The sequence below is a fragment of the Sitodiplosis mosellana genome, unplaced genomic scaffold (assembly GCF_009176505.1).
Source record: "Sitodiplosis mosellana isolate CC-2019 unplaced genomic scaffold, AAFC_SMos_1.0 Smas_scaffold_6167, whole genome shotgun sequence".
NCBI lineage: Eukaryota > Metazoa > Arthropoda > Insecta > Diptera > Cecidomyiidae > Sitodiplosis > Sitodiplosis mosellana.
In genome coordinates, this window is record NW_022601408.1 from 368,153 (window position 1) to 393,833 (window position 25,681).

The window sequence follows — 25,681 nt, forward strand, 5'->3', positions numbered from 1 at the left end:
GTGGCCAACGGATGTAAACCATTTTATTAGTTGTTTTCTATTGTCAGCAAGTGGAAATGATACATTGATACATTTGTAGGATATCCTGACGTTACTTTTTTTTTTAAGTTGATTTCAAGACAAATCAAATTATAATTTTATCGAAGACAATCATAAATAATCCCAATATTTTGTGTCCCCATTAAGTGAGTCAGTCAGGAAAATCTATTGTGAAAATTATCAAATGAATGAAGCCGGTTGAATTCAAAACCTTTTGTAGTTAATTTAATGGAAAAAAAATTGAATTTGAATTTTATTTTCCTCCGTTCCACTAATTCGACTGTGTGAAAACATTTAAAAAGCATTGAAAAGAAAATTGTCTGTGATTTTGGTTTAACAAATAAACCAATTAACGTTCGAATCAAGTTGGATTTCAATCAGTTTCGTTGGATTCACATTTATTTTTCTCCGTCAAAAGTAGAAAGTTTCTACTATAAACATACAAACGCAGAAATAAAAAAAAAATGATGGCAATGGAGTCAGTAAGTTCTCAAAATCAACCCAATAATGGGATTCATAGAGATGATGATTATCGAAAGCGGATTCTGCAGAGTACGTGTGCATTTTATGGTGTTTTTTTTTTGTTGTCGTCATCGTTTTTTTTTTTTTTAAATAGTCAATAATTCACATTAAATACAAAATTCATATTTTCCATTTATTTTCTATTTATATTTACCCGAATGCCCCATTGCCAACGGGAATGTACACGACCATTTATCCATTAACTCACACTACAATCAACCTGCTGTGTTGGCACACTCGAATATTGGCGTTGCTGATAACGGTCATATATTATTGCACTCAATGCAGTGAGAATATCGGGTATGTATAGATTTCACCACTTCAATCATTTTATGAGTGTTGGTGACTGGACACACTTTTGAAAATCAAACACACAACTCCATAAAAAAACAGCCATAGAATTAATTTTTTTTTCTGATTGGTTCGTTTTTCTTTTGTTAAATATTGAATGAATAAAAACGAGTCAAGGATTCTCGATTGAACTAGTTGCGTACGGGTCATTTTTTTGTTGAGAACATTTCGACTCAACAAAATGTTGCCAAATTGCTATTTAGTCGTTTGCCAATTTAATTAACCATAGTTTTCAACTGAAGATTAAAATAGTTCTCCATCTGTACATAGGTAATGTTTTGATATCTCATGTTTATATGTCATGACTTGTTGCTATAATAATTATCTTATATTTTGACCTTCGTTAAAGTATGCGAACAGCAGAGCATACACACTCAAATGATCTGTGGTGTTTTTTCCCGCACTTTTGTAGCAGACTCTTTTCTACACAAAAATTGGGTTTTAGTGTAGCAAAGAATGACAATCATTTTCTGAGTTATTTTGCCTTATTTCAACTTGACACGATTGTGACTTTTTTCAATAGATGGCGCTGTATGTGTCACATGTAAATACCATAGATAATCTATGAAAAACTTTGAACTTTCATTGATTTTGGTTTTTTTTTCAATAGATGGACTTATAAATTTCACGTACAAATATCATGAAAAGTTCAAATAGGGCAAAGCTGGTAGTCATTCTTTATTTTCATTTCAGAATATTTCTTAGAAATCTAATAATATTCGTTTTGATGTTGAATCAAACAATGCAAACTAACATAATTTTGGCATTTACTTTTACACTCTAATCATATTTTGGATAAGTTCGTTGATCAAGCGCATTGACAGCAAATAAACGTTCTTCCAAAATATGGATTTACTGTAAAAGTAAATGCCTGAATTATGTTAGTTTGCATTGTTTGATTCACCATCAAAACGAATACGATAAATAAACGACTAAATAGCAAGTTGGCAACATTTTGTTGAGTCGAAATGTTCTCAAAAAAAATGATCCGTACGCAACTAGTTCAATCGAGAATCTTTGACTCGTGTGTTTTTTCAACTTCTTCTCTGGGCTTTAGCTGCAGTAACTTCGGAGTCAGACAGCGTTATTTAATTTTAAGGATTAAATTTCTATCTCTTTATATATATCTATATATAAGTATATGTATATATGTGTGTAGATTTCACAAACTCAATCATTTAAAGAACAAAGGATAACAAATATTTATGTGAATTATCTGAATACAACAACTGTAGTATATTATGTATAATATATGCTTCATGCTATTGACCCTTTGTCAAGGGGAAGAATAGCAAAAAAATTGGAGTGTTCATCTCTAACGTGTACAGTTTGGCTCTGACATATACAAGTACTAGTTCAACTTTGTGATGACATTTCTAAACAAATCTGGGAAAAATGAATAACATCCATCGAAGTGAAGTGCTGAAAGATTTTTTGTGTGACTCTCTCTCTATCCGATTAAAAATGAAATAGGACAATAAATTGATAATCGATCCGATAAATTAGATACATTGTTTTCCAGTAACGCCTAACTTTTCCGATATGAAAAAAATTCTAGAAAATAATTTCATTTTAAATTTATATGTAGGCTATATTTCATGCATTATTTACACGCACTTCTGTCAAATCAACAAATTATCAGAGGTCTCATTTTGTATACGCTTATATCTTGAGATATTAGAAGCTCCTATTTTTAGGCGATGGCTAGTGAGCTTAATTTTTGATTGCCTAGCAATATCGACTCATCGCTTTTGATCCATAGCCATACGAATACCAAATCTAATATCGCATCAATTTTCAATCACTTCAAACTGTCCGTTACAATCTGATTTACAATATTAGTTCTTTGTACGCAATGTTCACATGACGAATACTGAATAAATGAACGACACAGGATGCACCAGTTCTCATGCTACAATTTGGTCAATATATTGACATTCATGCTACAATTTGGCCTATATACATATATATATTGGGTGTGGGAATTAGTTTTTTCGATTTTTTAAAAATTTTCAATTATTTATTTGAACACCAAAATGAAATTACATTTCAATCAAAATATTGTCCACTGGAAGCGATGACCTTCTGCCACAATTTGGGCAATTCACGGATGCCTCCCTTAAAAAATTCCTCGTCTTTTGAGGCTATGAATGCATCGAGCCAAATTTTGAATTCTTCAACTGAAGAGAACCGCTCTCCGCTCAGATGGTTTTGCATCGATCGAAACAAATGGTAGTCGGAAGGAGCCAGGTCTGGACTATACGGGGCGTGAGCCAAAACTTCCCATCCGCTATTTTCCAAGTAGTTTTTAACCGATTTCTTAATATGTGGCCGAGCATTGTCATGTAGGAAAATCAATGTCTCTTTTCTGGTCTCCCATTTCTTTCGTTTTTCTTTGATAGCTTGTTTCAAACGTATTAATTGTTGTCGGTAGAGAGGCCCATCGATGGTTTGACCACTTCTCAGCAGCTCATAATACACCACTCCCTCCTCATACCACCAAATACACAGCATTACCTTGTCGCCGTGGATATCTTGTTTTGGCTGTGATGTTGCTGGCTGGCCGGGCTTAACATACGATGCTTTGCGCTTGGGGTTATCGTAATGAATCCATTTTTCGTCACCAGTGACAATTCGATACAGAAAACCTCTTTTTTTGTACCTAGCGAGCAGCATTTCGCAACTCACCAAACGCCTTTCAGCTTGCGCCGGCGTCAATTCATGTGGTACCCAATTTGACAACTTGCGAATGAAACCAAGGGACTTTAAACGATATCCAACTGTGCTTCGGTCAACATTCAATGCACTGGTAAGCTCATCTTGAGTTTGACTTGAATCTTCATCGAGTAATGCCTCCAATTCCGCATCTTCAAACTTTTTTGGCTGGCCGGAACGTTCCCGTGCTAAAATCACCACTTTTGAACCGTGCAAACCACTGTTCACATGTACGTACCGATGGAGCATGCTCACCATAGGCTTCCACCAACATTCGATGCGCTTCAGCCGCAGTTTTCTTCAAATGAAAGCAAAAAATTAATGCTTCCCGGAAATGTTGCTTTTTCGGTACAAAACTTGACATATTTAAGGCGCAAAAAAATTGGTCATTTCCACTTCGATGAAATGATAGATGGTGATTTTTGTAGTTTAACACTAGACCTCTCATGCGAAAAAGAAAAAAGTATTGCCTGATACAACCATGCAAAGTTACGCCATCTTTTGAAAAATCGAAAAAACTAATTCCCAGACCAAATATATTAAGTGAAGGTAATTAGTATTCAATCTCTATGCTTGTTTGAATATATTTTTGCTGTTGGGCGTTGTTCGCCAAAATATCAAAATTAACAACAAATGACATTGAAATTGAGTGTACTTTTGTTATTTCTCTATAGAATTTTTCTTTTCGAAAATGTCAAACGCACACCAGATGTATGGACGCTTGAAAGCTGTGCGGTCATTAAGTGTTGATGTCTCTTCCTGCGACAATGCTAGCCTTTCTACTGCATGGTTCCGGCGCAATACTCAACAAAATTAATGCCTTCATTACGGTAGCATTTCTTTCAGAAATATCCCTTGATTTGATCATTTACTTCACTCTTTTCCGGAAATATATCACGGTGTATAGCGTAGTTGAGTGGAACTTTAGAACGATTGTTCAATTGAATTGCTTGAACCATGCCACACCCCAAGATGACGAAAATATTGAGAATTCGATCGATTTAAATCTTTTTATCGATTCATTTTTTAATTGCATTCGTAGCGATCGAATGCTTGCGTGTGTACGATGAATCGCCGTGATGAAATTTCATTCCATCCCACCTAGTCATTTACTGAGTGAGAAACGCACCACCTGCATCGCATTTGTCTTTTTTAAGATTCCATTCATTCCATAACGCTTTTTTTTCGTAGTTTCGTTGATTGTGGCCATAGTGTTCCGGTATAGGGATACGTGGCAATCATATAAGATCTCTCAATTTTAGTTGAGTTAAGGCAGACACTTTTGCTTGCTTTGATTTCTTCATCATCGTCTATGTTGATGTCCACACAGCACAACGCACTCAACGCACACTTCTGTGGATGCTCGATCCGCTACGTAGTCGCCGTTTTCTTAAGCGTTCCCTCACTGGCAAAGTTTTACTACAAAGCGTGCCGATAGTATGCGTACGCCATAAGCTTTTCGATTATATGGTTAGTGCTATGTTTCAAGAACGACGTCATTAACAGTACAGCGGAGTAGTGTTGTTTCTCAAACAAAGTATTTACGTTTTAGTTCGTTCCTTTGATTCTCTTTCACTCATCAAAGTATGTGGTACGCGTAAGCTTCATTCTTTTCGTTTATTTACTCTGCTGCCTGTAAACATTATCCGTTTCATTGCTGAAAAGTACATTTGTCTATTGTTATGCTACCGCACGGTTTCCTCCGAACGCGCGGCGTTTTAGGTTCTTTATTGTTGTTGCCGTTTGGTTCGCCGCTTAGTCGTGCTTCCATCCTTTTTTTTCCATTTCCACTGTTTTCGCATTAATATTATAGACTATGCGCAGAATATACAGAAATTTCACATCAGACAAAACGCAACACACCTACTAACTTCACAAAGCACACACACGAGCTATATCGCATGGCAAACATTGGCCAAATAGACGTATATAGCATTAATTTCCACATTATTTTGTTTAATAATTGATAAGCTTTTGAGGCAACATCAACACATTTTGCTTATCCTCCACTGAATTTGCCAGCTACAAAACGTTAAATAGCACGAAACATTTCAAAAATTTTGCAAAGTGCAAAAACGGAAGAGAATGAATTTTTGGCCACAAATAGAGTTATTTGGGCTGTTTTATCGTCAGAATCAATAGCGGAGCGTCCGCCACAAGAACGCTAGCCTAATGATCGATACATGTATACCCGTTACCATAATTAAAGGCATCGAATGCTAATTTTAGCTCACGTCATTTATACATTAAAAAAGTATTGTGATTCAACATTTGATATTACCAGTGGTGAGTCCATCGGACTACATGCTAGACTAGTGAGAGAAAAAAAAACAAATAAACGCAAGTGATTAACGCGAACTAAAATAATTGTCTGAATTTTTCAGTGTGTTTTCAAATGTTATCTTTTTAAAAATCAATTTTAGACGGTTACTTGTGTAAGTGTTTCTTTCATTGGTACAACGAACAGGTGTGTGTGTGCGTGTATAAGTATAGAAAAAAACCATATGCACCATCCACCAAAAAAACAACGAGATTTGACAATGTCACCGACAATGCAAGGACCGCATTCTTCCGTTAAAATGCCACAATTGCAGCCGCAACGGGCAAGTCTTCCAGGCAACATGCAACCACATACCTCGATATCAATGTACTCTCATGGTAATTATGCACAAAAACCAGTGTTTGCCCATTTTACCTACAAAATCGTTTCAATGTTTTGCAATCCCAATTTTATTTGCGATTTATAGATATTGGCTTCGTTCTTTTTTGCATGCATCAATAATTTTATCCCGAATTTCACAAACCAGACCAGAAAGCATATTAGTTTTAAAAGTGAATTTTGCCAATATGTGTTGTACATTTAGCCAGTATTGATATTAACTACGCTGGCTATGCATCATTTATCCTACGTTCCAATGCGATACTACGCAGTAAGTATGCGACATTGTAAGCAAGAGCGTACAAAATACGCAGAAAAAAAATATATCGGCTCGATTTGAGCATGGAGGCATGCCAACGAACTCATTATTCTTGATGAAAATCCGTCTTTGTAAACATTCTTGATGGTTTTCTACCTACTTAGTATCTCCAAGATTTCAGCTGTTGTCACGCCGCACTCCATCCGTTCGTCGAGAGTTTAGCACACAGTGCCTATATATATAATGTACATATGTACACATATATTCCAAGCTTTCACCACTGTATCCACTTTCTGAGAAAGAAAATTAACTTCATTGTTGAAGTATAAAAGCAATTTCAAGCTTAACCACATCTATCTCATAGGGTTACAAAAATGTATATATGTTTATTCCGTTTTGCCGTTTGATGTCATACATTATGATCAAATAAAGTATTGAAGTTTGTAGCACATTCAATGTTCATGTTCGAAAATGGAAGATTCTTTGAACAATCAATTCCGTAGCTCGAAATTCACTAACACTACACGGTAATACTTCTCGTCACTCACTCTGCTATTGAATCAGTCAGGTTTTCGGTACAAATATAAATAAATTTATTTTAATGGAGTACATTAATAGAACCGAAAACGCCTGAATATTTTAATTAAATAATAAAATTACAGTAGCTCAAAATTCAAACATTTCATTAGCATTCGTAGATAAAATACTGAATGTGAACAAATTACCACCTTTCCTCATCTTTTTCGCTATGTTTTATTGTAGCCTCGTTCTATCTTCGTCATTAAACACTTCATGCATGTAGACTGTAGAACATGTTTTTTTCCTCGTTCCAATTTTTCATTGATGATACGTACACTTTTGGACAAAATTGAGAGGACAACCTCGAAAAAAATTTACCAATGATTTTTTCGTGAACAAAATTAGTTTATATTATTCAAACATTTGTTCTATTTATTGCAAAATAATGTGAACTAAAAGAATCTAGAGGAATTTTAGTGAATTTTTTTGAATTTCGTGATTTTTTCTCAAAAATGTAAACCGATGTCAAATTAGCATTGGACAAAATTGAGAGGACAGTTCGTTACATATTTATATAAATGGACCAACTACCATGACAATTGAAAACTAGAGACACAGCTTCATGCACAGGCTCGCGAAGATTCGAAATACTGTATATGGTTTGCTCCACCGAACCGTTGTTTCAGAAATGGAGGCGGTCAAACTTTTTTTATCATATTTCACTTCTGTCATCTTCAACACATACGAATATTTCTTGAACCAAGAAAGATATTGAAGCATAGTAAGCGGCATTTGAAAGATTAAAATTAGACCAACAAAATGCAATAATAACCGACCAAATATTCCAAGTACTTCAAGAGATACAGCCGTGAAAGTATGACAGCTGCTATCGAAATGACACCAAATATTTGACATTTGAGGTTAGAACTCAGAAATTGTAAATTATTTTTACTTCATGTCTTGGTCAAATTTACTCTACTTATCAAGAGCTCAAAATTGTAGTTCAAAAAGTTTGACCGCTACCATGTCTGAAACAACGGTTCGGTGGACAAGCCATATACAGTATTTCGAATCTTCGTGAGCCTGTGCATGAAGCTGTGTATCTAGTTTTCAATTATCATGGAAGTTGGTCCATTTATATAAATATGTAACGAACTGTCCTCTCAATTTTGTCCAATGCTAATTTGACATCGGTTTACATTTTTGAGAAAAAATCACGAAATTCAAAAATATTCACTAAAATTCCTCTAGATTCTTTTAGTTCACATTATTTTGCAAAAAATAGAACAAATGTTTGAATAATATAAACTAATTTTGTTCATGAAATAATCATTGGTAAATTTTTTTCGAGGTTGTCCTCTCAATTTTGTTCAAGAGTGTACATGATGGTTAGCAACATAAAAGCATTTTCAAATCATATGAAACCCTGTTATATATTTGTTTGTTTTTTTTTTTTTAATATCAAATGACCGTTTCGGTTTCGCTTGCCTTTTTTTCAACTCATACATTTGTTTTCTTAATGCAAGACACACAGTTGATTGAGTCGAGCTCCAAAATTGGGTGAAACAATTTCTTTTTGATTATTTGAAATGCTGATTTTTATATACATACTGACTGGATGTCCTGAATGACGGTGATTTTAGTTTATCTTTAGTGACATTGGACAAATAGATTGGACAAATAGGTTGTTTAGTTCCACAATTCTTCAAAATCTGTAATGATTACAATTACATAATTAAAAGGAAGCACTCCTTTATGTCAACTGCGATTATAGTGTATCCAGATACACTATCAAATTCATTGTTGGTAAATGGAAAATAACCGTAACAATTGCTTTTGACACATACATATATGAAAATTACATATAATGTGGTACATGCATGAAAAACTGGCTTTCCCGCACATTGGAGGAAAAAAAACAGCATGGATTTCTTGTAAGAATAAAGACCAATGGAATGAAAAGCAAATGTCGTAATTCATTCTGTTCTTGATAACTAAAAAAATGTTTTGAGTCAATTTATTTTTGCGAATTCATATGAGAATTTCGAGAAAACAACTTTTTGGCGGTCCTCTTTCTTCTTATCACACATTGGTAGTTAGTACGATAACACCGGATAGTCGCCGAAGTTGCATTGAGGAATCAATGATGATATAGGAGTCATATCATACAGCAACCGAATCTATACATCCCAAATTGGTAATCAAAACCACCATTTGACCAGTTCCAAATGACCTATGACACTGAATCCAAAAATACTATGCCATTACATATACTCATCATTTGTGATTTACGGTCATCAATGATGGTTTATTTTCATAGATCATAATCATACCCAAACGGATCTGCATGAATAAACACGAAATTTATATGGTGGAAAATTCGCATTCAAACACAATTTTTTCAATTGTTTTGGCTCCATAAGGTCATACAATACATTCAGACTACGATCGTGGTGAAGTAAATAAGGAAACTATATACAGTAAATATTATCTAGAATATTATTTCATCATTTCGATTGACTAAATCGAGAGGAGAGTAAGTTCATCTGACTTTGTTATGAAAGAGAAGAGTAAGTTTCTTTCGACTCAGAAATGGTTAAAGGCTATAGTATGTTCATTTTTGGCGGGTCCTCGCGGTTTTCCACGGTTTCCGCGGAACTAATAAGAGATAACAACTTGGTGTCTTCGGCAAAGCTGTAGCACGACCCAAGCGCGACTCCACACTTCGCTTCTAAATGTGACACCGTAGTAAGTGTGGGCATACGTTTTTCGAATAAGCGACAAAGAGAATGGAAACAAGTGCGCGTATATTAGTCGCTACATTGAGAAGCATCGCATCAGGCTACTCACTACCACACGCGCACTTGTTTCCATTCTCTTTGTCGCTTATTCGCAAAACGTATGCCCACACTTTCTACGGTGTCACATTTAGAAGCTAAGTGTGGAGTTGCGCTTGGGGCGGTCTTCTATAACATTGCTGAAGTCAGTTATCTCTTATCTCTTATCAGTTCCGCAAAAAGCGCGAAAAATGATAAGAAAAAAAAAAGTTCTATATAAAATTTGCTTTTTAATGTGCGCGATTTGCGCGCAACTGATAGAGATAAGAGATAGATATCTTCAGCAATTATAGAAGACTTCGAGTACTACAACTTTGCCGAAGACACCATCTTGTTATCTCCTATCAGTTGCGCGTGAAGACCGCAGAGGCTAGACGGTACTACAACATACTCTACTTTAACGCCAACAGAATCATCAGAAAACATACTCTCCTCTTTCGAAATATATTAGAATTTTTTCACATACTCTCCTCTCGATCTAGTCAATAGATTTGTGATTTACATTTTGTATCCTTCTGTTAGTCTACCGCTAGAATGTCTGAAAATAATCCAAAGTAATTCACGTGTGCATTTATAAATACGCCATGCAAACACAAATGGGTATTTTATTAAAATAAAAATCAGTCGCATATACGCCATGATATCATCATATTAATAAATTAATTTTTTACTGGCATGCAAAATATTGATGAGAAACATACAATGTATCCATCCATACACACACACACACATGTACATATGATTTTGTATTTTTAGACTTTAGTTTCTGTCGTGTTATTTTCAATGCTCAATTAAATCGTGGCGGAGAACTAACAAACAATATACCGAATGAACTGTTCCCTGGTCGGCTATTGGAGATTCTTCAATCCATTTGTCATTGTGGTCAGACTAAACGTTGCCCTTTGTCACCGCTTTTTTATTTGAAGTTTTCATTTAATCGATTCTCACCAAAAAAAAAAAAAAAAATCCACATGTGGGATTATATAAAATAATGACACAACACAGGCAAATGGGTAATCCATAATTGTTGCCTAATTATGCGCACACATAGCTATATCAAGACAACACATTCACGTGTTTCGAATGTCAATTGGCCATGTATATGTTATCATTTTGATTTTGTCATTTGTGAACCGTGTTTAAAAACCCAATTTGTTTATTGATTATTTTTGTTCTGCATATGAACAACCTGTCCAATATAGTCTGGTCTCGGCCTAAATTTGCTTCATATTCATGCTTTCATTTACATACATCAAACAAATGAAGAAATAGTATAGCCAGAACCACGACACATTAAACGGAAAAATATGAATAAACTGTCAAATACAAACCGCGATATGAATAGTGAAATGTCAATTTTTAGGTTCGTCCTTTTTACTCACCATCAACCTCGTGTTGTTCTATTGCTATCACGATTTCCACGTTTCCCCCTTTTCGGATATACATATAAATCGACATCCTTTTGTATGTGAACAGACCAGCACACATGGAGAGGGAGTTCGATCGTATGTATCGGTGCGAACATAGCCATGATTTACACACAATATAGTTTTTTTTTTCCTATAAATCTTTGTATTCGTTTGATACAAAAGACAAATTTGAATTAAGCCACTCACAATGCCCCACATTCCATAATAACTATGACGCTTGATACACACACTCTTTACTACCAATAAGTATGTTTTCATTCTTTGTCCATTGCCCAAACATGAGCTGCGACAAAAGATGAATAGAGGACATTTCAGTCGGAAAGCAACTTTAATCGATGTACAACATAAAACTCGACGATTATATTCCGATAATAATGGGACTGTGAAAAACTGTTTAAAATTATCTCAACCATCATTTCCTATATGGAAAATTGAGCCTAGCCATTGTGGGAAAGAAAAAAGAGACGTCTGAAAAGAAAAGTTCCAATATATACATTTATACATGTATATAAAACGTTTTTTTTTTTTTCAAAGCTCTATATTATACCTCTGTGATATTTTCGCTGGAACATAAAATCTTCTGACTCTCCTTTTAAAGCAAAGGTTATCGTATTTTGCATTGACTATTGTTGAGATTTCAAACAGTAATTGCTTTGAAACGAATTTTCCCCAATCGAATTTATGGCATTCGGTGGTGAATTAAACCGCGACATAATTACATTTCTAACATATTTCGTTAAATAAAACGAGTACAAACAGGAGAATCAAATTAAATTCATTCTCTTGATAATTGCGCATTAAAAAGGAGTGTACTTTGCTGTTGTCCAGCTTGTCTCCATCATTCATTTCCATTATGTATTTTTTTCAGTGAATAAACGAACAGCACTTTGAGTGTAATGAATTTGCGAATTTCAATTAAAGAAATTAGGTGCTTTTAAAAAAAATACGTGGACATAAAGAATATGCAGAAAATCGCATTTATATTCTTGAACATACGAACTTAATCAAGTAAATTATCATAAATTCACATGGAAAATATGCCAGATGATCGAAGCATTATCGTTGAGGGTAAATATTATACATACATTTTCTACGCACTTTGCATAATTGGTAAGAATCCGATACATTATGGTATTAGAATTGAACTCGACTTCGTTTAATGCCACCCATTTCGAAATAGAATACCACGTCGTTTTGCGTGACTCGTCTTACATTAAAAATTTAAATATGCAATGAAATGGAATTTCAAGTGTTTGGAAATCGTAGGAGAAGAAGATGATGATGAGCGGAGCAAGCAAACAACAATTTTCTGCAGAAAAAAAAATTGGCAAATGCTGGAGAGTTTTCTATATTTTTTCTACAAACAAAGGAATGCCCATGCCTCTCAATGCCGAGTACCAATCAACCTTTCGGAGAAATGAATTCGTCTATGTCATATCCATAAAACACCTGGAATTTTGCGAATGACGCGCGGTATTCTTTTGTTTGCATGAAACAATGAGACCTGTACATACATTATATATTACATAACATGAGTTATGTTTTTTTGGAACGTATAAATACCTAAAATGCGTTCCAATGGTCTCCAAACGAAAGTGTGTTCATATATTTTTTCGGCTTTTAAAACAATTGTGAATTGTTGATATTATTTGTGTTGTTGAGAATAAAAATGAGATTAGCCGAAACCGCATATTTTTATGTGAATCATTTTTGTGTTTCTGGTACGAGATACGAGGCAAGTGTAGATGAGGATCTTGAAATGTTCTAAAACATTGCAGAAAACATCGGTCTTCTATCTCTTACCAGGAACACAAAAATGATTCACATGTCTATGGGTGAGATTGAGCTTAGTGTATTTTCCATTGACTTTGTTACGAAAGAGAAGAGTAAGTTTCTTTCGACTTAAAAATAGTTAAAGTAAAGTATGTATTTTGACTGTTTGTGGCTATGATAAAGGCGAGTATGTTTCATAAACCTTAATTGAGGGGTTTGGAGCAAAAATGTCACACAGAAAAGTTAAGAGGAAAAATGTCAAATGAAAAGGGATAGCTTTATAGTTCACTATAGTTTACTATATAGCTATCCCTTTTCCGCTCATTCATCATCGACATTTTTCCGCTCAACTTTTCTGTATTCCATTTTCGCTCTAAACCCCTCAATTTGCGTTAAACAAGAGTATGTATTTTGTTAGTTTGGAATACCGATAAACAGGAGTATGTTTTTCTGACTTTGGTTGTTTTAAAAGGCGAGTATGTTTGTCCAAATTGGTGAATATTATTAACCCTCTAATGCATTAATTTTTCCCAGGGCTGGGAGTACTGGTACTTGTTTGATTTTTGGCCATAGATAATTAAAAAAATATTCATAATCCTGGATTGCTCATGGTTTAGTCAGAAAATGCGATTGACATAAATCAGAGAACAATCAAATCCATTGTTTAAGAGTGTCAAAAATTTGTCTAATTTGGAGTTCGAATAATTTATTTTTTCAAATTTATGTTTTTGCACACATTTTTGTTTATAATAACTTTACAATCACACTACATAGACAAATATTGCCAAAAACAAAAATAAAGAGAAAACATTGAAGAATAAAAATTCTGTTCGAAGCAATGTGATCCGATGTACGGTTTACGTTCTACAGGCGTTCAAATGTTGCCCGTCTAGAGGCGGTTGTATGCATTAGAGGGTTAATTTATTTGAATTTAAGTATTAGGCAAACATAATCAATAGAACTAATCATTTGTACATCTGGCGGCTCTCAATACTTCAATTTAACACATTGGTTTTCGAAAAAGTAGAGTATGTTTGCATAAATGGTTAAAAATATTAAGTTCTTTCGACGAAGAGTATCACTCTGATATTTTTACTATAACTCTACTATTTTTAAGTCGAAAGAAACTTGCTCTCTTTTTCTTAAAACAGAATCACTGAAAAACATACTCGACTTTTTAAAAATATAAATCCGAAAAAAAAAAACATACACTACTCTCAATCTCACCCATAGATGTAAACGAGCGGTCAATTCGGCTAATCCCATTTTTATTTTCAACGACACATTTGTATTATTCATTCTTAACATTTTTAAATGGATTTTTAATTTGAAAAAACCTATTTGTCGAACCCTAGGGGATTCACGCGATTTCCCAGAACGAAAATAATTTTGAAAGATAAAAATAACAGTGAATCAAACCCTCAACCGAAAATTTGAACGACTTTTGAATGATTTTGGTGGATTACGGTGAATATTATAACTATTTTTGACTGTACAAATCTGTACAAATTAACTGGTATGCACGTCAATCTCAAATATCTATGTATATTCAATAATATTCATTTGTCGTTCATGATAAATATTTTTGAATATACATGGATATTTCGGGCTGAAATGCATACCAATGAATTTCTGAGTTGATACTTGTTGCGTGCGGACGTGAAAGATAAAAAAATGATTTTCTCCTCTAGGTCGAACCAATCTCATTAAAAGTGTTATCCAAATTCGTTCACAGTTCTAACAATAATCAAGTGAATTCTTTCCGATGTTTTTACAGCCGAAGATGAGCAAAAAGCGGATTCAGAATCTTGTGGAAAGGCATTAATAGTGCTGTCTTGGGTGCTTGTCTGCATTACGATGCCATTTAGTCTTTTCGTATGCTTTAAGGTGAGTTCAGCTTGAAAAGCCAATATCAAGCAATAAGGAGGTTTAACCAAATTTTAGCCAAATTTGGTATCAGAGCAACAAAAATGCAAATATTTTCTGCTGATATTTCTAATAAACACGGTCATTGGTAGCCATTGAATTGATAAGACAACGCTTAAGCAAAACTCAATGGGACTAACAACAAACTAGTCCATTAGCGTTTACATTGTCAATGCAATTAATTATGAATGAAAGAAAAAAATCTACTACTAGAAATATTCGCATAATGTCTCCCTTGATCTCGTATAATATCTCACTTGTTGGTATGCATGGAGGAAATTCTAATGATGATTAACCAATTTTTGGTATTTTGACCTAAATCAAAAACATTACTGTAGACCTTTGTGCTGTCATTTGTTAAAATTGTGGATTTTTATAGGTTGTACAAGAATATGAACGAGCTGTAATATTCCGTTTGGGTCGGCTGATGCAAGGTGGTGCCAAGGTAGTTTAATATCTTTTTATAATACTTTTAAACCTAAAATTAAAATTAGGAAAATTCAATGAAATAATTGATAATTGAATTGATATCGCTTTTTTTCAATTTGCAGGGACCAGGTTAGTAATTTCGGTCGGATTTCAAGATGTTGTCGAGAAATCTTATCAACAGCCACAACTAATGTTGCGTGGACAAACGAGCATATTTAATTAAAAGAACACAAACAATATCCTTGAGCTTCAGTTAAATAGCTTTGTATAACGAAATAGATTGCAAATAAATGAACAAAACAAAACAGTACTATATATTACAGTATATTGGAACATGTGAAAATTGGTTAATCAACTAAAGTAGCAATATTTGCGAACTAACTTATTATACGAAAGCTAATTAACCATATTTCATTGATGCTCGTATTGATGAATGCAATTTATTTGAACGATAAATATAATCTCGATATTTGACTAAAGTTTGACCATAAAATTATACTTATTTCCATCCATACATTCGCCCCTCGTTCTCACTCGTCTCTATGTTCTTGCCATTTTAACACTCATAAAAAAATCCACATCAAAAATGTGCTCAAAGTGTTCTCCAATCTCCATATTAGTATGGCTCACATCAACTTCACATGAAATTTGTGCTTATTTTTGGTGTAAGTCAGACTTTCATACCAAAAACTCCATACAAAACGAGCATATTTTCTATGTGACTGACAATACAATGATAGACAAGTTGTCAATATAAATGACCGTTACAACGACAAAACAGGAACATCATTTATTGTCAGTCACATCAAAAATGTGCTCGTTTTGTACGTGAGTTTTGAGCATTATTGATGCCTTGAAAGTAGCGACACATAACAGCGGTTTTTTCATAGCAGTCAATCAAATATCGCGAGCTGTCAAAATTTCAGTATTCTACGTTGTTTAAAAGTCAAAACTAAAACCGCTGTAAGAGGGCGATACGAATTTACATTGTTATTGTTTTTAATAGAAAAACACTGACATTCAAGGAGCACGGTTTTGTATGGAGTTTTTGGTGTGAAAATCTGACTCACACCAAAAATTAGCACAAATTTGATGTAAAGTTGGTGTGAGCCATACTAATATGGAGAACATTTTTAATGTGGATTTTTCCATGGGCAGTAATTTATTCTTTGTAATATGTTTTAAGGTATATTTTTCATACTGCCATGTGTTGATGCATACGCCCGAGTTGATCTTCGTACTAGAACTTATGATGTTCCACCGCAGGAAGTGAGTTGTGATATTAGTATACAAGTTTTAATCAACATACATATATTAACCATTTGCTTGTAATAAGGCGAAAGCTCTGAATATAACGATAAATGGTGATATGCACCAAAAGTCATTTAAAATTAAATTCACTGTAGTACAGACTATTAATTTGGATATCTTGGGATATCCCTAGGAAAAAAAAAATAGTCAGATGCCAGTCAAATTCTGTGTTAAATGTTTTTCAATACATAATGCATTTTCTGTAATATTTGAACTTATAAGCTTTATTAGCACCGTATTTTATTAAAATAGTTATATGTAGAAAGACGGTGGTCTGAATTTACATCATTAAAAACTTAGTTGAATCAATTGGATTGAAGATGTCGAAAAGACACAATGTTACGAAAATTGAAAAATTAGCAATTGAATCCGAATTACAGGCAAACGGTGAATTACGGTTGTTTAAGAATGTTGTTGCAAATATGCTTAAAGATAATGACCGATTCTTTAAAAATTCCAATTGAATAATTATAATTCCATTTTTTAAGGTATTGACCAAAGACAGTGTTACTGTCAGTGTTGATGCTGTAGTTTATTATCGCGTATCAAATGCCACAGTTTCGATTGCGAACGTTGAGAATGCACATCATTCAACCCGTTTGTTGGCTCAAACTACGCTGCGAAATACAATGGGTACGCGTCATCTACACGAAATTTTGAGTGAGCGTCAAACAATTTCTGGCACAATGCAGGTAAAATGGTTAAAATCATGTATAACAAAGTAGGAAAGGTGAACATATAAAATTTGGAAAATTATTTTCAGGTACAATTGGACGAAGTAACCGAAGCCTGGGGCATTAAGGTGGAGAGAGTCGAAATTAAAGATGTTCGTTTGCCCATTCAGTTACAACGGTAGGTTACGTTAAAAAAACACATATTCATTGTCCTTTGCTATTTGATTTTCTATTTTATTGCAACTTTCATTTTATTCTATGTTTCTCCATGTCATTTCAGTGCAATGGCAGCCGAGGCCGAGGCATCACGTGAGGCTCGTGCTAAAGTCATTGCGGCTGAAGGTGAACAGAAGGCATCACGAGCATTGCGCGAAGCCAGTGAAGTGATTGGTGACTCACCAGCTGCCCTTCAACTCAGATATCTTCAGGTATACACAAACCATTTTCAAGAACCCAGCTTCGCATAGTAACAATGTGAAAATTCTTTCTTTATAGACTTTGAATACCATTTCGGCTGAGAAGAATTCAACGATTGTATTCCCATTGCCGATTGATTTAATAACATACTTTTTGAAATCACATCAAAATGATGTCTAAATGATATTTGCTTAACCATTTTGGGGTGCCAGTTTCAATCTGTCCCGTTTGATTCGAGTACTTTTTTATATGCACCAAATCACGTGAAGAATCTGGCTTAAATAATATGTATAGCCATACTGTGCAATCAATTTTCAGAAGAAAAACACTTTACCGAACCAATTTCGCTAAACACTGAGAGACTTTTTGTTTAGTTAAATGCCCGGAATTGCTTTCGACCAAAAATTCGCATTTTCATAATGTATTGCTTAAAATAACGTAACGACTAGTAAAATTGATATTGATAAAAACGTTATTAATATACCAGAAAACAATGTCGCACTCGCCTTTTCTCAATAAATCATCATAAACGACACTTTGATAGGTTTCATGACATTGTCACTTCGTTACTTTTCAATGAAGTGAATACAACATGACCGATTCGTCATGATAGTTCGCCTTAAAATCGAAGGACCTACGGCAAATGATTACACTGAATCAGTAACACTTGTGCAATTTGAAATGCTCATGAAAAACAACTGTCAACAAATCGAATCGAATGAACTATGAGTATTACGAGTTTCTTGTATTGAAGAAATACTTTTGAAACAATGTTAAACACATAGATATAGTGCCGTAATACATTTTAAATGTAAGACTTCTGCCACATTGTAGTCAATGCCATCTCTAAACCAACCCATTGAATCATTGAATATTTCGTGCAACTTTTATCAATCGTGTGTGGCTTTACTAGAATATATTCAACTTAATGGCGAGACTAACAGCTTCTCTGTGAAGTATAACTGCACACTAAGCAATGTACATTGCACACTGATATTTTGCAATGGTTACTTGATGCATTTGTCAAAATACTGTGATTTTCATAATGATGTGTGCACAGAGAAGCTGTAAGTGTCGCCGTAAAGTTGGTTGCAATCTGGTCAAGCTCGAAATATTCAATGAATCAATACGTTGGTTTAGAAATGTCATTGGCTGTCTTCATGTTGTTCTGGCAATATCGTTATGGTTAATAATATTTGCCAATAATTTATACATTCTAAGTCTTTAATCGAAGCGTTTGACTAATTTGAAATTATTATATGTAAACATGACAAAGATTTTCTGGCACTTTCAAATACATGTCATCAGGAAAATGGACGAACTTAATGAATGGCGTTGAAGAAAATAACATTTTTATTACCCATATGAATTCTACTTAGACAAACTTCATAAACATTTTGATAGGTGTTTAACATGATGCAAACATTGATTTAACAAGCAATGCACATTTTCTAAAATATTTTCCATGTTACTAGTAAAATTTTAACAATTTTACACAATAATTTATTTGCCAAAATTTGGAGAAAAAGAAATGACAATTTTAACACGATTTTAACACGATTTTAACACGGTTCATTCAATCGGAAATTTTGTATTCTCATTTACAACAGATATAATGTGAGCAAAGCACATACACAATATTACAAAAATGATGAAGCCAAACGATTTGTTAGGGATAATTCAGAATTTTCGTTCTTTTCTTCTTTGTGGACAGTGACATGAACTGCTCAGAATATTCGTTGGGCATATTTGGATGCGTTGTTGAATGTCAATCTTGAAATTTTTTTTTTAATAAAAAACAAAGAAAAAATTGAATTTCAAAAAATCAAATTTGCAAAAATAATATTTCCTTTCGTAGGAATATGAGCAACATTGTGTGAAAGAATGACTACCAGCTTTGCCCTATTTGAACTTTTCATGATATTTGTACGTGAAATTTATAAGTCCATCTATTGAAAAAACACAAAATCAATGAAAGTTTAAAGTTTTTCATATAGATTATTTATGGTATTTACATGTGACACATACAGCGCCATTGAAAAAATTCACAATCGTGTCAAGTTGAAATAAGGCAAAATAACCCAGAAAATGGTTGTCATTCTTTTATCTACTATTAACCAGTCGCTTAATTTCGGACATTTTGGCAATGATTATCTCGAACGAAATAGACGACAGTAGTTAATTTTAGTTACAGTCGCCTGATACTTATTCTTCAGTCAATATGTCCAAAATTAAACGCCTTTTTGAGAAATGACTGAAGACGACTATTTTCATACAAGATTCCGAAAACAAATTTGACTATATGTGTATTAAATCAATTTTAATTGATTTAAGCATTCTGGAAACCGAAGTGAAAGAATACATTTGTAAATTGTTGTCTAGTTTAGTACGATTTTCGTATGTTTTAGCACGATTTTAGTTTTATCCTCAAAAATTATCACTTCGAATATTCCCAGAAAGTCTCCCTTGTATTTTATTAATTCTTCTGAAAAACTGAACCCCCCTCCCAAAATTCTAGTTACGCCACTGGCCTAGGAAAACGATCCTTAAGTTCTACATTGATAAAACACGTTCAACGAATATTCTCAGCAGTTCACATCTAATATTTGTCAGTTCATGTACTTAAACTTATTAGTAATTTGTGGCGCTAAAGCGAACAATTGAAGACGATTCAGTGGAATCACAAAACGAAATTGATATATAAATTATTTGCCTACCAAAGCACTTATTTTATGTTTTAGTATCTCAACAGGCTGTTACTTTTTTAGAAAATTTATTTCTACTGAACAAAGAAGAAAGAATATACATACTGAATGTTGTACTTATTTTGCTATATTAAAAAGATGTTCTAGAAAAAAAAAATGTTGCACTCGATATAAAATTACATCTATTTATGCTTGACACGAGCCTTTTCAAATATTTTTCCAATATCGATCGGTTGATATATGTACCATGTATATCATAATTGTGTGCAAATCTCTATACAACAGATTCCTTGGCTCATGAGGAGTAAAAAGGTGTATGGGCAAATTTTCACCAGGGGCCACGTTGCCCTGATTCCACGGCTATGGTCATTGTGAGTGCATTTTTAGACACAAACTCATTGTTAACTTTTTGAAAAGATAAAAAATCTATTATAAAGAGATTGACACACAATTATGAACCACTGTATATATATGATTATATATGTTGTATTAAATGAAGAACATTTGTCGAGACTTACTGTAATTTTATAGGATATTGTTAACCTGATAAAGAAGCGATAAGATCTTCTATGTAACTTTTTCCAAAAATGATGTTGTAGTTGAAATACAGTTGGCGCCACAAACAACTGTCAGTTAACAACAATAACTTTGTGGTGAATTCAAAAACAGTGTTTGATTTCTTAAAAAGAATGAAAAGATTTGTTTTAATGTCATATGAATTTCATAGAAGCACAACAAATACTATATAAAATACAATTAAACTGAATTATTTGGCTGAGAAAGAGTTGAAAATAATTATAACAATTATTATCTGTTATACGATTTCAAAATATATATTCACTGCTTACGCTATTCCACACAAACACATTGATGAATTCATATGCATTGAATTTTTATCGTTGATCTCGAATAATTTCTTGTTACCATCAGCGCGAATTGAAATGAAAATATAAATGCGTTCGTTGTACATTTTTCTTTGTTAGGCTTATGCTTTTTTCTTTGGTGGTTACTAATATGAACGACAACTACGGGATGATTATATCACTAGTCTTGACATTAAAGTTTTTCCAATATTCTTAATGCATTAACAGTTTGATTTTGTTTATTTACAACTTTTCGGTACGACTAAGAGAAACTCTGATTCTGTTCATTGTGTGCGATTGCATTAGTGTACGATAGAATCTCAGTAATAAAACACAGACACTAAATTCACCACAAAGTTGTCAGCGGTGTTTGCAATATCTGTCTGTATGTGAATGTATATGTGTCAAATGGCCTAAGCAGTGTATATATTGTGAAAATATTAAGAACAGTATTTAAATCCAGATAAATAAGAAACTTTGTGTGTAACACGGTAAACGAATGAAATGTTGAATTTACCACGAAAGTATTGACAGCGAAATCAGAATTTTATATGTAGACAGACGAAATTGTTATTGCATGTAGCCAGTATTTGGTGAAATATACAAATAATAATAATATTGTGAAATCGCACAACACATTATTTTTATTTTCAACTACGTTCGGCCAAATGATTCGGTTTGATTATAATTTATATAAGATTTTTTATGCTTGTATGAGACAACAAAATAAATCTTATCGTCTCTTTGTTTCAAATCAAACACTGTTTTTAAATTCACCACAAAGTTATTGTTGACAACTGACAATTGTTTGTGGCGCTAACTGTATTTCAACTGCAATATCACTTTAGGCAAAAATCTTACCGCTTCTTTAATTAAACTATTTAGTTGGTGGGTATTTGTCACCAAAAAATAAAATGTACAGTAATAAAGCGATGGAATAATCTGTTTGGATCGAAAGAACACTATTGTTATTCACATTGCCAGAAACGGTTAAAAATTCAATAGAGTTGACATTATTTAAAAAAAAATCACTAACATTTGAATTCATTTTTGTAGTTCCATTTTAAGACAAATTTCGATTTCTCCGAGCTGCATTGATTAATTTTGAATGAAAAAAAAAAGAAAAGAAAAATTTTCTTCCTTCCTTATCCAGATCATTTCCCAAAAAAGCGTTGATTGATTTTCTGGAACCTGTACGTTGTATGTATCCAATTACGTGTTATGTCAGGTAAAGAACCAACAGAAATCTTTCAGCTCTGCTACTTGGACAATTCGCTTTAATGCTGTACAATGTGCTGTAGGTTTCTTTAAGTATTAATGAATATGTTTGTAAATTGTTCATCAAAGATTTGAGTCAAACAGTCAACATGCAGATTTTATTCTCTTTGACCGAGGCACAACGTTTAAAAATGACGAAAATTCTCTTTTCAAGGAAATTTCCCATTTGTTGTGATTAAAGCGAATAAAGATCAATACAAATGAAGACATTTTATCGATTTAGAATTTTATTTGTGCGTATATATATATAATTTAAGACTATTTTGAAATATCTCTCATCTATATGTTCCAATCGAAATAGTCAATGAGTATTGAAATGATATCGAACATAATCTACTAATGAAAAACTATGAAAATTATTGTGTATTTAATTGTTGCTTGATAATAAAAACGATAACTGACACCTTAAATATATGAATGAGTCCAATAGAACTGTGTGAATGATATCATCCGTTTTGTTTCAGTTGAAATAAAAACAATGTATTTTTATCCATGTCAGCCATTTGTACATGGTTGTTGAACATAATCCAGGCAAAATCCCTTGTTGTCAACGTCAGTAGGTGCCTCCACGGCGTCGCTGTGAAAAGCCAATCGGAACGGCCGTATGCTGCCTAATGTTGAGAATCACAAACCATGCTGCATTAGAATTTATTTGTTGAAATTCAAAGTCGATTCCACTTACTGATGACTGTCTTCTCCATCGAACTAATTTCAGCATTAAATACGCCACCGCATATGCGATCTTCGCATGTATTCGATGGTGGTAAACGATCAGCAACTCGGGCACATCCGATTAACAACCAATCGTTAACACATGAATTTGGAGTCCCTTGAGATCCGCCGCCAACCATAGAGCTCACAGCCATATTACTGTTTCCACTCAATGTAAAAGACCGAGATCGATTTGAATCTGTTTGGGGAGAGAAAAAAAATGATGAATTGTAGCCATCACCGTAGAAGAGTGCAATAGATTAAAAAAAATTCACTTGTATCTGCACACGCCGTATACTGTATGCTGCAGAAATTACGCTCTGGTCTTATGCATATGGAGTAATCTTGATTGGACAATTGTTTTCCAACATTAAAATCAAAATTAAAACTCTTCACTTTCCCATAAACGCCAGTGTGGTATTGAAGACAGCCTGAATCTGCTTTCGATATGCTACTACACTCAATTTGAGTTATACGAATGCGCCACCTTTAAGAATGAAATATACAAGTCGCAAAAAATATATTTATAGAACGAAAAAACGAGAAAAAAAAAGAAATGTATATACATGCGGGGAAACGGTGGGCCAGATGTGATCAATGTCAACATAATGGGATTGTTATCACCAACGCCTGCGTCAATATATACTGCAGCATAGTAATGATTTTGATTAGTATCTAGATTAGTGGAGGAGAATGATATAATTTCTATGGATATTACTGTGTTCTCCATTCGAGCTGCCACAAATAATCGGAACTGGGCTACCCCCTGATACTAAAAATCTATTATAAAGAGATTGAAACGCAATTATGAACCACTGTGTATATATATGATTATATATGTTGTATTAAATGAAGAACATTTGACGAGACTCTTACTGGTCGGTATTGCACACATGGTTCAGCTGCTCTGGGCCGGAAATTGAGAAATGCTCCAAGTCAAGCCGAATCTGACAAATGTTTGGATTACGTTTCACCACAGTTAGCTGACAGCTCCCCGTGCCTTCATACTAAGTGAGTCAACAAAAAGTATAATAGTTAATTTTTGTCAATCGAACACCGACCACTTCATTTTATGTATGTACTTGACTCGGATGATTTGGATTCACAAAATAGGTTCCATTTTCACGAACAATTTCACCGCAAGAAGCCATGACTAGAATCACACAAAATAGATTTGCATTTTTCGATATCATGTTAAATTCATTTTACTTACAAACGCAACATGTGCCGTATCCTTGTGCACAAGGCCCACCCAGTATTCCACGCCTACCAATACCTTTCGATCAAAATACATAGAGTTACAATTCGGTTAGAATTGGAAACTATTTCTTCAAATGAGATTCACTTACATTCGTTTTCTGGCAAACACATTCCATATTCTTTGATTAACATTCAAATAAAGAAAAGAACAAATTAAACTCGAACAATCTTGATAAAATATTCACATATAATTCTTTTCAACAATAAATAGTTACCTCCGCTCGTGGCAGTGCAACCGCCGTTCCATTGATAAATTGTAAAAAGCGATAGAACTAATTGTGAATGGACAAATTAATTATTGTTAAATGCACGTTTCTCGATTATTATTTTTTTCTCGAAAGTTCACACTAGTCACTCACATCTAGCACTAGGCGAAATACTCCATGGTTGCCTGAAATTTGATTTAATGCTTCGATAAATGTCCATTTGGCCATGTATCGGTGTTTGTGTCATCAAAATCAATACACTTATTTGAAGAAGATAAAATAAAAGCGGTTCCATTTGTCTAATCACTGACATTTTTATACTCGAAATTGAATTTAGTTTGAAAATAAACAAAACCAATCCGTATTCATTTTAGAAAAAAAAATTATTGATTTATGTGAAAAATGACAAAAGACACCAGAAAATCCTAAATTATATCGTTATACTTCTACTGATCGGAGATGCAGCTCCATCGTATACCACATTATGAACTAAACTCGATTTATGGTAACGATCTCATTTATACGATGATTTCAATGTGCTAGAAATACATGAATTCCAAAGAAGAACAGTGTTAATGTTGTGTGCACATTTTCACTTTCTTTTGTGATCAACAGCGTTAAATCGACACTTTGGACGAAAAAAAAATACACATGAAATCTTCAAATTAACTCACAGCAGTGTTGGTAACACTTTTAATAGCGCGTGTACTATCTGAAGCGACGCAAATTATTGTTGAGTTGAATGCTCCACATTGTTTACAATCAAGCGCTCGCATTAACTATATAATGAACATGAA

General features: G+C 33.6%; 2 protein-coding genes across 3 annotated transcripts; one reads left to right on the forward strand and one right to left on the reverse strand.

Annotated features, from left to right (window-relative positions):
* The first annotated feature begins 5,538 nt into the window (after positions 1-5,538).
* Positions 5,539-23,126, forward strand: LOC129575575 (band 7 protein AGAP004871). The gene is made up of 9 exons (XM_055459384.1): positions 5,539-6,285; positions 14,882-14,991; positions 15,410-15,475; positions 15,582-15,588; positions 16,646-16,728; positions 17,259-17,462; positions 17,534-17,622; positions 17,725-17,872; positions 17,940-23,126. The coding sequence occupies exons 1-9, from the start codon at positions 6,132-6,134 to the stop codon at positions 18,039-18,041; spliced, it is 963 nt and encodes a 320-aa protein (XP_055315359.1). The 5' UTR covers positions 5,539-6,131; the 3' UTR covers positions 18,042-23,126.
* LOC129575574 (uncharacterized) lies at positions 22,917-25,363 on the reverse strand. Of its 2 annotated transcripts, XM_055459383.1 has the most exons (12): positions 25,144-25,357; positions 25,038-25,069; positions 24,894-24,950; positions 24,768-24,797; positions 24,632-24,694; positions 24,501-24,571; positions 24,295-24,425; positions 24,137-24,198; positions 23,985-24,063; positions 23,694-23,905; positions 23,390-23,617; positions 22,917-23,318 (listed from the first exon to the last, which is right to left on the reverse strand). In XM_055459383.1, the coding sequence occupies exons 4-12, from the start codon at positions 24,787-24,789 to the stop codon at positions 23,203-23,205; spliced, it is 984 nt and encodes a 327-aa protein (XP_055315358.1). In that variant the 5' UTR covers positions 24,790-24,797; positions 24,894-24,950; positions 25,038-25,069; positions 25,144-25,357; the 3' UTR covers positions 22,917-23,202. The 2 variants fall into 2 exon arrangements, with proteins under 2 accessions (XP_055315358.1, XP_055315357.1); XM_055459382.1 differs by having other exon boundaries at positions 25,038-25,363.
* Positions 25,364-25,681: the final 318 nt, after the last annotated feature.

What these genes read in the sequence shown, in the direction of transcription:
- LOC129575575 (XM_055459384.1), top strand. Translation starts at nt 6,132, where the DNA reads ATGCACCATCCACCAAAAAAACAACGAGATTTGACAATGTCACCGACA. An exon ending in TTGCCCATTCAGTTACAACG is followed by an intron (nt 17,623 to 17,724) that starts GTAGGTTACGTT and finishes ATGTCATTTCAG; the next exon opens with TGCAATGGCAGCCGAGGCCG. An exon ending in TTCAACTCAGATATCTTCAG is followed by an intron (nt 17,873 to 17,939) that starts GTATACACAAAC and finishes CTTTCTTTATAG; the next exon opens with ACTTTGAATACCATTTCGGC.
- LOC129575574 (XM_055459382.1), bottom strand. Translation starts at nt 25,197, where the DNA reads ATGTCAGTGATTAGACAAATGGAACCGCTTTTATTTTATCTTCTTCAA. An exon ending in TACGGCGTGTGCAGATACAA is followed by an intron (nt 23,618 to 23,693) that starts GTGAATTTTTTT and finishes CTCCCCAAACAG; the next exon opens with ATTCAAATCGATCTCGGTCT. An exon ending in GATGGAGAAGACAGTCATCA is followed by an intron (nt 23,319 to 23,389) that starts GTAAGTGGAATC and finishes TCTCAACATTAG; the next exon opens with GCAGCATACGGCCGTTCCGA.